Source organism: Temnothorax curvispinosus, unplaced genomic scaffold (assembly GCF_003070985.1).
Source record: "Temnothorax curvispinosus isolate PA1 unplaced genomic scaffold, ASM307098v1 QBEX01012806.1, whole genome shotgun sequence".
Lineage (NCBI taxonomy): Eukaryota > Metazoa > Arthropoda > Insecta > Hymenoptera > Formicidae > Temnothorax > Temnothorax curvispinosus.
The window spans coordinates 430,439-443,232 of record NW_020222586.1 but is presented as its reverse complement, the minus strand read 5'-3'; the positions used below and the strand labels follow the sequence as shown (position 1 = coordinate 443,232).

Here is a 12,794-nt window from a genome sequence, read left to right as displayed (position 1 = left end):
GCGCGGCCACACGTCCCCGAGTTATCTTTAATTTAATGGAGGACCATTAAACGTAATCTTGAGTGATGTGACATGCCCCGGCTAGAGAAATCTTTAATCTAAAATTTTTTTTATCAAGGACGCGGCGCGCACGCGGCGCGACGAGACCGCGCTTTCACTTTTGCGCGAAGTTCGAAACTGCGCTCGCGTGGCCGCTTCTGCAAAATGTGCACAGGTCAAACGAATTATATCATGTCGAACCGGGAATGCACCATTCAGTCATTTCTCTCTCTTTCTCTCTCTCTCTTGAATCTGCCGTCATACGGGACATATTAGAGATATACTTTTCCTCGACAGATCATTGTTCGAAATGTGAAAAAAATTTATACCCAGCATAACTCGAGAAAATATCAAATTTATTCGCAATATTGAACTATCCCTGAACAGGGAGTGTTCAAATGAAGATACCATTATATACTTAAATTTATTTAAAATTGCGTATCGTATTAATATTTAACCCTTAACCCACAAACGTTTTTTTACACCTTTACGCCGCAAACCTGGGTCCTGACGTTTTTTTTTAGTGTCAAAGGGCTGCAAAAAATCTGAAAAAATTCATGAAGGTGTTTCAAAGCTTCACTTTGAAATATCAATCATAAAATTATAAACAATTTAATTTTTTCACATAATTTGTATTCAAAAATTACAACTACATTTTATTTTTGCTCGGACGAAAACGACCCAGGTTTGCGTGTTAAGGGTTAATATATTCATATAACATTATGTGAACATATTAAAGAAGAAATATTTAAATATACATATTAGGGATTAACATAAATGTGAGAAAATAGAGAAGAGCACTTTAGCATTGACGCTGTTCATCTTTTATTCGAAAACTCGAGGAGAAAACATACACCGTACGTGTGGCTTGGTGACTTGGTGGCGCAAAGTCGATCAGCGACATGTAAAGCAAAGAGAAATAATATATTAACCATGGCTGAAGTGAGTTTTTATTTTCGCTGGAAATTATAAAAAATTCCGGACGACCCGTCATATGCCGGGCATTATAGCTTCTTCGTGCAGTTACCCGCGCGCGTTTTATGTAACCCCCCCCCCGCCCCGCCCCCGGCGCGCGACGGCAAGGACGGTCGTAGGAATAATTCCGCGTCAGTGTAAAATTAATTCGATGCCTCTATAAATATTAATAGATCCGCCGCCGCGGATCGGGATTCATGGATTTTCCCAGCGCAGCTTTGCGGCGCGCGGCGCTCCGCCCGGAGCTAGCCGAGGCACCGTTTGAATAATCGATACACTTATGACTGTCGCAACGTTACTCTATACGTCCTTGCGCTCACTTATAACGCGCATTGTCACTCTCCGCATCCGCCTCGGGTATCCGCACTTTTATGCCTCAGCGGATTGATTGTCGGGGCGACCGACACGAGACGAACGAGCGTAAAAACGTTTACGTGGCAGGATATTTTGACCCGATTTTAAAATGTCATACTGGGCTCTCGGTGTCGATGATCATCGCGTTTCAATGGGTCTGAAAACGTAGAAGAATTCGAAAGTAAAAAATATGGAGAAAATTGTAAATATATTTAATTAATATGTGCTTAACAATGAGACGCATACATAAAAAATGAATATACGTACGTGCATTAACACAAAACTACTGGAAGACTTAAGAGTATCAATATTGTATAATAATGCTTCTATACTATAAATATTCTAAAATAATCTAAAAATACAAAACTGAATAATAAATCGTTGCTATAGAATAGATAAGGAATTTGCACATACATTAACACAATATAAATCTCCATGAAAGCGGTAAAGAACAAAATTAGTCCGAAATTAGTTAAGTAAGTTTTAAACCATGAATTATAGATATTTCTTGTCGAATAACTGCTGACGAATAATCGCGATTATTTCAATAAGCTACTTTGTTCCATTATCCGCATGAGTATCCGAACAATTTATCGATTAACCAATTAATCGCTACTGTAAAACGCAATTCAATATCCGGATCGGTTTCGTAATTGAGATACTTTTAAAATAGTGCATTTTCGGTTCGTTGATGTTAACGAATTTATTAAAATATGGCGTACCGCGGTTTATTCTCTTTCTCTCTCTCTCTCTCTCTGTTTTCTCCCTCTCTTTCTCTCTCGCCCATGCGCCTTCAATTTATCTCCATTATGTGCTCGATCAATTTAATTCATAGCGCTACCCCGTTCGTTGACTTCTCAATTCGCTCATAAATCATATCGAAAGATCCATGATTTACCCGATAATTAGGTTGATATTTCGCCGACTTGAATATAAGTTTATCTTTTTTATAGAAGCTCAAATTATATGATAAAAGATAACATCAATACATGTCACTAGTTTTTCGAGTTTTTCAAGTCACATTGAAGACTATAGTGTATAATTGACATTAATTACATTGGCCTTCGAGAAAGCAGAGAATAAACACTTTCTTAGCTGTTTTATCAAGTTGTTTCAACAGATTTTTAATTAAATCGTATCGCTTTTTTTACTCTTACAATTAGTTATTAAGTTATCACTATAAGTAGTAATAATCTTAATCATATGATAAATTCCATCATTATTGAATCAGTAAACATCCCAAGTACAATTTAAAAAATTTTTAAAGTTATAAAGTTCGATGTCCATTGCGTATCTAAATTTTATTGTAATCGAGGGGAATTATAAGAAAATCGCGGTTGACACTCTAAAATACAAATAAAAATAATTTTTTTTTTCTTTTTTAATAGTAACGATCGCAACTTGTGCTTACAACTTCCGCCATGCATCGGTGCATCCGGCGCACAAAAAACGCGGTTGCCGCAACCTCGGCGAAGTACACGGTTTTCTCTGCTGCACAAACGTGCGACTCGTTTGTCGAAAAAATAATACGAAACCCGCGTCGAAAGTTCAGACCGCAGAGGTATCAGAGCGGCTTACGTGTGCAACCGCTGCCAGGAATACCGATGCGAATGTCGCTCGAAAGAAAAGGAGAAGAATGAGAGCAAAAGGCGCCCGATTAATCTCTCTCGGACGCGCGAGCGCATCCGATCGCAAAGCGCATAATAAAATCGCGCAAGAAGAGGAGTGTTATCCGAGAGAGAGAGGGAGAGAGCAATGGGATCCTCATCTAAACAGCAGATGATGCGTTCCACGTTGACGGGGACGGAACTGCTTCACTCGCAAGCCGGAAAATTGCGACTCTTCCCTGAAGATCGAGCTTTTAAATCCGGAGCCGGAAAGAATCCGGTTTCCTTCGCCTGATCTATCGATGTAACACGCCGACAAAATGTATATGTGTGCGGTCGTGTGTGTGTGCGCGCGCGCGCGGACGCAAGGGAGACCTTTACGAGCGTGGAGAAATTGCTGCTGGAGAGATCATCCGGACGAGTTATGGAGGTGCAAGTATAAAGGCATGAAGCAAAAATGAGAGCGAAAAAAAGAAAGAGAGAGGGAAGGGGGGATAAGTAATGCAATCACGCTGCAGTGGAATCGCTCAAGCAAAGGGCAGCTTTATTCTTCGTATTTAAGTCAACGCCGCAGCATATTAAATCTAAAATAAACCAGACAATTATATAATAAAAATGAATCAAATATAGATAATTAAAAAATATATAAAAATAAATTATAAAAATAGATTATAGGAAAATGTAAAAATAGCTATAAAGAATTTAGATTATTTTTGGATTATATAAGAAAAACGGCGAATATTTCTGCCTCCGTCAAATAAAAGTTAAAATAATTCCTCTTTCTGTATTCGCATGCAAAGAAATATCGCGTACATATTTAACTTTGATTTGGCAAAATAGTTCATGACCAGTGTTTTTATTTAAACTTATTATGTCAAAACTTTTTGATTTTTGATACTTAATAGCTTCAAAACTAAAAGATCCAAAAAAGAATAAAGCTTATCTAATTCCGCTTCTCTAATTCCGGAATGTTTTCTATATTTAGTTGATTGTAATTGAAAGAGTGATATGATACCTTGTTAGGACTTAGTGTGTTTGAAAACTTTGCTTTGTAATTTTCTTAATAAACCTACCATATTAATCCGATATAAATAAGCTCTGTATATTACTTTAAAAAATTAACATTGCAAAAACGAAAAATAGCTGATTAAAGATTATACGTGGCTGGCTGGGTAACGGAGTTAACCACCACGCAATTTGCAGGTAGCAATCGCTGGAAAAAAGGAACGTCATAAGGTCACAAATAAAAGTAAAACCGGCGTATCGCTGACGGAAACGAAACGAGGGTGTAAAAATTGACGGGGCGCGTTGATAGGAGCGCGGAATTAGCGCTCCGGGTGCATCTGCCGATTCGCGTTCCGATCGGTGTACGCGCGGCGGTTAGAAATTTCAAGGAGGCATCGGTCATAAATCCGCTTCGCTTATCCCCTATTGCGCCATGTAGAAAGGGAGAAAGGAAAAGAGCGAGAAAGAGAGAGAAAGAGAGAGAAGAAAAAAACACGGAGATCAGAGAAAGGCAGGAGGGTGATAGTAAAAGTAAGCGTTGCGCGAAGATAACCGGTAACAGTAACCGGCAAAAGCGATGCACTCTCGAAGCATCGACCTGCGTGCGCTTGTGCATTATCTAACGCGTATCGCACGGCTGCATGTAGTATTTTTCTCGGGACGGGGATGGGAGACAGGAGATTTCGCTGTATGCGCATAAGCCGCTTTTATCTCGGCATAAATTCAAGAATGCGAGAGAACGATCTCTCTCTCACGTGGGTACCTATACTAAGGTACGAGATTGTATCGAAATTAATTACCGTAATAATATCCTTAACGCAGGAACGACGAAAACTGTATGTAACAGGAAATGGCTTTGCTCATACGCGCGAGGATCTAAAGGTTTTTACAACGCAGAGGAACGTTTCTAGTCGTAAAGACTAAATTTATTAATATATATAGGATTCTCATTCGCGAACAAATGACGTATATATGCGACACAGTCGGTTACAGTTAAAAATCTCTCTCAGATCTTTTTTCCGATTTCACAAAGGTTAATATATGTAGGTACACAACATTCTCGGAAGAGCGGGCGTGCTACTTCGACGTCGTTAAATTCTTCGCACAAAAATGGATTTACGAAGGCAAAGCAACGCCGCCGGTCAATTCACGCGAATGGAAGATATTCGCGGAGTTCGCCTCGGGGCGAATTAAGTCTCGGGGCATCTTTATGGAAGCGACACAAGCGCGCCCGGCGTCTAAAAAAATCCTTCAGCTTCATAAATCATAGGGGATTTAGATAAGAGATTCAGATAAAAATCGTGCGCGATGCGGGTGATTATCTAGTCGGGGGAAAAAAAATTAAATGCGGAGGGGCGATCGATCGATACGACACGCCGAACGTAATCCGGATGGAAATGAACGAACGCGAGAACGCGCGCGCGTCGCTTATCGGTCGTCGACGTAATTTGGTGGAAATTAAAGCCGATTGATCAATCATTAATAATTAAAGCTGTTTGATCAATCATTGATACTTCGCGGACGCGCGAGAGGCGTTAATAAGTATGTTTGCCGCGATTGAATCAATTCAGATTGTTCGTCGATTTCCCAGGTAATTAATCATCTCTCTTAAGTTCTCTTGTTAAGAGAATTAATTTTGTGCCATTGTCCATTCTTTCGATATCAGAACGTGATAATGACAGGTCGGACACATGGGTCTTTCCAGATCTGTGTCTTTATTAGCGAAAGATCCAGATGGAATTTTGCTTATTACATGATCAATACGCATACCTATTCTTTATAAAAAGAATCTCATAAAATTCATCCGACTGTGAAATAATTTTCTTTTGTTTTTAATACAGCCCTTTAGATTATTTGCGACTCAAATTATCTGTAATTTTTTCTATCGAATATTGTAACAAAATAAAATAAAGCATAAGGTGAAATGTATAATATAATATGGAATAAAATATATAACAATATAATACAATATAAAATCGTATACGTAATACAATGAAACGTAAGGGAGATGTACATGTATTTTCTCTCGCCGGATCTCTTTAACGGGTCGCCTTTATCGATGGCGTTTTATCAGTTTCTCTCGACAGTGCGGTCACCGTATACTTAAATCTCCTTGGTGACCACGCGAAATCCACTCTTGCGATAGCACCTCACTGTGGCGATGCCGCTCGTTACTTGCGCGAATGTATTCATGGACGCGCGTGAAAAGCGTATATTTCGCGAGTCGCGGAGCGCGCGATCCCGCGCGGACGCATTCCGCGGGTCAACTGACCGCGACGACCAAGAAGAATTCAGCCTATTGCGATCTCGCAACGCCAGCTGAAACTTTTCGTCGACCTTGCGTAATCGCGGTCGCGCGTTCCGCGCAGCCGAATTGATCGGCGATCGACCGGGTAATCAACCTGAAGATCGCTCATGACCGCAAATTACGGAAATAAATATTTACATCAATTACGTCATGATTTGCATCACCACGAATGAAATCAAGGATTATTTTTTCGTGTTCTTATTCCGAATACTGCACCAAAAATAAACCGGGTCCATCGCTGATTAATATTATTACGCGTAAAAATACTTCGTATTTCTTGTTCACCATGACTGACCGCCGCTAAACAAGCGATCAAGAAACCAAAAAATGCTTGCATTGTGAAAGATTAGATCTACTGAAGAGAAAAAGCTGCTGCATATATATATGTGTGTGTGTGTGTGTGTGTGTGTGTGCGCGCGCGCAATATTACATGCATGTGATACGTAAAAAGTCAGATTTTACATAGTGGATAATTTCGATTAAATAACAACATTGAGAGCGCATAAATATCACATTAATTAGAGATATAATTTAGAATCTAATTTGTATATTGTATAATATAACTGACTGCGTGAGAGATTCTTCTGTAAATATTTAACTTTATGCATTAAGTCAACTTCTCAGTTTTATATACTAAAAGATTTATATAATTATTTATTTCTATTCTCTTCTCTCTTTATTTTATTTTCTCTTCTCTTTCACCGGACCTCTTTTTTCATTTGCATTACAAAGGATTTTTCTTCGCTAAATTTGTCAAATGTATTTATAACAATATCACATACACTTATGAATGTTGCAGTAACGTAATTAATTTGATTATTGTCCAATGGAAATGAGAAGCGAACAAAAACATTAGTTTCTACATCAAAACAACAAAAACGATTGATTTGTTATTATTTTGTTATTTGCATTGGTAATTTATTTAACTGATAGGAATACAGGAAATACATTTTGCAGAATGTATTTGCTTATATTATATTAGTAATTAAATTATAAATTTCGTAAAACAAAATGGCATTCTAATAAACATATTAAATAATATCTTTTAATTCTTTAAATTCGTACTGATCCATTTTAAATCGGATACTCTTGTGAAAATCTTTAAACGTGATTCGTACGTCGGTGCAGAAAGTTCATCAGGGTCTCCATTGCTGCTTAAGATTCCAATTTGATTTCCATTGGCTACTAAAGGGCTACCAAAGAGATACTAAAACAAAAATTTTTCGATTATTAATAATAAAACATTAATATTATAAATAACAATAAATTATTCCAAATTATTGTTATAATAATTTCAGTATTAAGCTATAATTAAAATCGGCTGTATAATAAATATTATTAGATGCTATTAATATAATGTTTTATATTATAAATATTCTTTCGGTGTTGTAACATAAACATATATGTATCAATTTGTTTTATAATATTAATAATTGACAGTTTACTTGTAACGCAAGTTCTTTTTCTCCTGTCAAAGCACAAAATTGAGTAGTCGCCAAGTCTTCCTGATTATCCCAAACTATCAACTCAACTTCTTGCAAGGAATCAATAACGACTCCATTAAAAGCCTAAAAAGGATAAATATTATTTGAAATCGGATAAATGACATTCGAAGGAAATGACGAACAATAAATAATTATTACAAAATCTTTTCACTTGTTACTTTTCATTTGTTATATTATATATAAGAAGAAAATAAAATGAGTTTTTCTAAAAGAGTGCCTCATTCTTAGACATTAAACTAGAAAATTCCTGTATCATGATGAGTTCGATATTACCCCTCTACTTCCCCATCCAGTTAGTGTGCACGGATTGCCAAAGAGATCTTTATCGGTTGTCATAAGATTTATCGGTTGTACTAGCTTGTTGTATTCGATAGGAGTTTTAAGGTGAATTAAGGCAATATCATAATCCTCAGTGGTTTCATTATATTTTTCGTGGATGGTAACATCGGCTACGTCATAAATATCTCCTGGCACGGTAAAGAAGTTTGTTCCGACATGAGCTTTTAGCTTATCCAGCTCATCAAGGCTAACGAGATAAAACGAGCATATATATAAGTATGTATATGTATATATATATTTACATATTATGTCTAGTTTTACATAATATGTGTAGTTTTACATATAATGTTCATTTGACTTATTAAAAAACTAGTTTTATATAATTATATTTCATTAATACGATATTGACATAGATTCAAAATGTGTAACATACTTGATACAATATGCTGAGGTTAATATGTTACGATTATTGAGAATAGATCCACCGCATTTGTCAACCCCAGGACCGGAGATGTCCTCATATCTCAAAATAACTTGATATGGAAATTTGCCGATTGGAGCATCTCTGCTCCCCAGGGGACCTTTATAAAGATCCGGATTTCCTTATTGGAAAAATAAATAAATAATGTTAATATACGAGCGAACTAATATCTGTTACATTACGACATATACTTTTATTTAACAATAACGATAAAACAATTGTGGCAATTTTACGGCTAACAAAATAAATGAGCTGCAGTTCGGGTAAGTTATAGATTTATTTTGAATAGAAATCTTTTATTAAGGAAAAAATTGTATCGTTCTCGACACATTAGTTTTTCATTTTAAAGTTATACGTATTTAGAGAATATAGAAAATGTACGTATTATTTTACATCTGTTTACACAAATAATTAATTAGCGACAAAAGTTGTTGATATTTGAAAATTAAGATTTAAGAAATATGATTAATTATTTCTAGAAGTGTGTATATATTAAATATATACGTACATTAATATTTACAGAAGCTATAAATGCTATACAATAGATATTAATGACATTATTAATAATTTTGCTTATGTTGGAAAATAATTGCGCTTCATATATTATCAAAAAAACACGTGTTTTTTCATTTCTTTATATATATATATATATATATATATATATATATGTGTGTGTGTGTGTGTGTGTGTGTGTGTGTGTGTGTGTGTGTGTGTGTGTACTTATCTTTATCTTTTTATTATAATAAAATATTTATATAAATAATTCATAAATTCGTACCTCGAATGGCGTGTGCCAGAGCGATAAATACAAGACAAGCTAACGCACGCATCTTTACCTGTAGATTTGATGACTGGAAATGAAGTAAACAGGGGTTTTTATATTATCTTTCTAAAGTAGTTGAAATAAAAATATTTATCATGTTTGTGACACTTTTATAAATTCTGCTCAACTCGGTATCGCTATAAAATACTGATATTTACAATTTACATTATGCATTTCTTAAAAGAATTTGTATTTACGTCCATTTATCTGGTGGTAGCCTCATGATTAATTTCCTCTCTTATCGATTACTTATATTTCGATTACTATATTCGAGTCTACAGTATCTTAGAAGCTTATATCTTAGAAGCTTAGTATCTTAGAAGCTAAGCTTAGAAGTCAATGTGAATCTTGCAAAGAGAATCTTATAAATAAGATCTACAAATCCGTCTGGTCAGAATCGTTTTTATAGAAGAAGAATGTATTTACTTTAACCCTTTGGACCAACGGTTTAACGTCTCTTTCTAGTATAGAATCGTATTCTTATAGATATAAGTATATTTATAGAATCGTATTCTTATAGATATAAGAAAAGAAATTTTATTTGTAAATAAGAAATACATTTTTAATAGAATCTCGAATACAAGCTGTTTGCATGTTAAAGGGAATAAATATCATTTAAATTGTATCTAAACTTTGACTACCATGTCACTCATGTTTGTTGTGTGAATTTTTGCCAGGGTCCCACAAACTTCTGTAAATACTGTGGTATATGTATATTTTATATAAACATATATATACTTCTAAAAATAATTAATTATTTAAACATATTTTTTTACAGAAATTTTACAATATAACCAGCACCATAGAGTTTTTCAATTTTAACATCCTTAATTTTTCTGTTAAAAAAAATCGATTTTTTACAGCTATATTTTCGTATCATTTCAACATTTATACCATGAGAACCCGATTCATCATTCTTAATGATACGTCAAGAGACTCTACACACAGAAAGGTTTAATCCAGACACTGTGGTATTAATTCTATATGAACGATATATATATACATGACTTGCGAATTTTTATAATCTGACCATATTTCACCGGCTTAGTTTGTAAGTGACGGTTTTTGTTTAGCGCGCTGAAGATGACCTTATTACAGGTCGAAACGTCCATTACATTATTATTATTTTAAAGTAATATATTATTAGCACGTTCACCTTGCTTAGTTCGTTAAGCCCCTTTTATCTCCTTTATTTTAAAATTTTCTTTTTATCTACCAGGGTCGTTCAATAAGTCAAAATGTTTTACATTAGAAGACAAAGGAATTGCACCAACCTTCAAAAGGACACATTAGATCTTTGTGACGATTGTTCTTCGATTATCGAGTGACTTCCACACAACTGACATTCTTTGTCTGTTTTATTTATTGACTAGCTTTATTTCTTTTACATATACTGTACCTTGTGTACAGTGTTTTCAATTTTGCACGAAAAATTTTCTAAGAACTTATTGAACGATCCTCGTATTATTACAATATACCAGATTTATTAATTTTTGCTTCCTCATAGAGAAAGCTTCGTTTTCGTGAAAAAAAATTTTTAGAGTATCTTTGGCAACGGTTTAGAATGTTCTAAAACGTCGAAAAATCACTTTTGTACAAAATGTCCGTGTGTATGTATGTATGTATGTATGTCTGTATGTGTGTGTGTGGGTATTGTTGTCCGTATGTGCTCTAACTTCCGTAATTTTTTAGATATCGGGATGTTTTTTTTAATCGATAGAGTATCATGTAAGGAAGGTTGGTATTGAATTTGGCGATGATCGGTAAAGGGGTTCTTTTTTAAAAAAATTTTGAATTTTTTTAGAAATGTCCGTGGTTGCTCTAACTTCCGCAAATTTGGAAATATCGATCTATTTCTAATTGTATTATATTTTTCAGTCTTTTCTATCCCTATTTTATTATAATTTTTTAAGATTTAGTTGATTAGCTTTATACGCGATCAAAGGTCTATAATTTTATTCATATAAAGCTAAGTCTAATCAACCAAATTTAAAAGAATTATATATGAAATAGGTGTAGAAAAGACCGAAGTAAAAATTGTTTTTTGAGTTTTCGATGCCAATGTGTTGCTTATGTTCGAAAACGTCGAAAAATCGTAGAATATCATTAAAGGTAGGTTAATTGATGTTGAATTATCTTTTTTTTGTTTATGGTATAATTTCCGCAATTTTTGAGATATTGGGATGTTTTTTTCTTAATCGATAGAGTATCATTCAAGGCCAAGTGCAAATTTCTAATTTGCACAATTTTTTAGTTTTAAATGTTTTGTCAGTAAAGAGTAAACAATCCCAATAATAATAAAGAAAAAATAAATTTAATTAATGAAAAATAAAACCACTTTTTGCTTAAGAAAAAATCGATTCGATCGAAATTGTAACGGAGCGGAAACGACGTGCACTTTTCTAGGCAAACAAAGCAAACTTGATAAAATGTTCGAATGGCGGAAGGAGCGGTGTTCCATAAGAGTTATTCACACGCCGGTTTGGATTTATAACACGCGATAGTCAATTTATTCTAAGATGATTCTTATTACCCTGTGGTTTCTATTTCCTACAAATTAAATACCTTTACACTTTAAACAAAACATACAACTTTATTAAAACATTAATAATAAAATTAAGCAAAAAAAATTACAAACAATTTTGAGCATTTATTATAATTTTAAAGTCCTGTTTAAAGATGCTTAATTTGTATACCGATTTGTAGCTGCTTAATGTTTTCAAAAAAACTTCAGGAACTTTTGTGTCACCCTGTATTTTTTCAGATAATTTTATCTGAATGATTATATATTTAAAACAAATGTACTTAAAAAATATAAATCTCTGCTTTGTACTTACGACTAGCAGACACGTAGCAAGCAAGATAGCCTTTATATTCTGCTCTATTCTTTAAATATTCTCCTTACAAGAAGTATTTATAAAAGTTGCGACAAATTTTCTCTATATATATACCTCGGCAACGTATTTATTCTGAAAATAAATTGAATTATGTTTAGCCGTCATTAATTTTGTTTATTTTCACTACTGTTATCAGAGACGGTGACAGACGTATAACTAATTGGTACCGGAAACCCACCTTTTCGGGACGATATATTAATTATTACAGAAAAAGCAGAGAGATAGCAGAGATGTTTTTCATTAGGAGACACGGCGACACGATAAATATGCAAAAAGATACGGAAAATTTGAATGCATTATATGATTCAGTGATAGCTGCTATATAACGTCTGCCTTTATTTATTTCATATGTCTTTATTCGTTTCACATTTTATTTATTTTCATATTTCTTTATTTATTTCACATTCTATTTATTTCCATATTTCTTTATTTATTAGCCTTTATTTATTACCTTTTGTTTCTTTTTCACATGAATTATTTATTTCCGTATATCTTTATTATTGCAAATTAATGTCATTGCT

At 34.2% G+C, this 12,794-nt stretch overlaps 1 protein-coding gene across 1 annotated transcript; it reads right to left on the bottom strand.

Annotated features, from left to right (window-relative positions):
* Positions 1-7,189: 7,189 nt before the first annotated feature.
* LOC112462823 (chymotrypsin-1-like) lies at positions 7,190-12,303 on the bottom strand. The gene is made up of 6 exons (XM_025028870.1): positions 12,214-12,303; positions 9,332-9,404; positions 8,506-8,674; positions 8,067-8,319; positions 7,734-7,856; positions 7,190-7,495 (listed from the first exon to the last, which is right to left on the bottom strand). The coding sequence occupies exons 2-6, from the start codon at positions 9,381-9,383 to the stop codon at positions 7,334-7,336; spliced, it is 759 nt and encodes a 252-aa protein (XP_024884638.1). The 5' UTR covers positions 9,384-9,404; positions 12,214-12,303; the 3' UTR covers positions 7,190-7,333.
* Between the last annotated feature and the right edge of the window lie 491 nt (positions 12,304-12,794).

What these genes read in the sequence shown, in the direction of transcription:
- LOC112462823 (XM_025028870.1), bottom strand. Translation starts at nt 9,383, where the DNA reads ATGCGTGCGTTAGCTTGTCTTGTATTTATCGCTCTGGCACACGCCATT. An exon ending in TCTGGCACACGCCATTCGAG is followed by an intron (nt 8,675 to 9,331) that starts GTACGAATTTAT and finishes TTTTCCAATAAG; the next exon opens with GAAATCCGGATCTTTATAAA. An exon ending in CTGGATGGGGAAGTAGAGGG is followed by an intron (nt 7,857 to 8,066) that starts GTAATATCGAAC and finishes TATCCTTTTTAG; the next exon opens with GCTTTTAATGGAGTCGTTAT.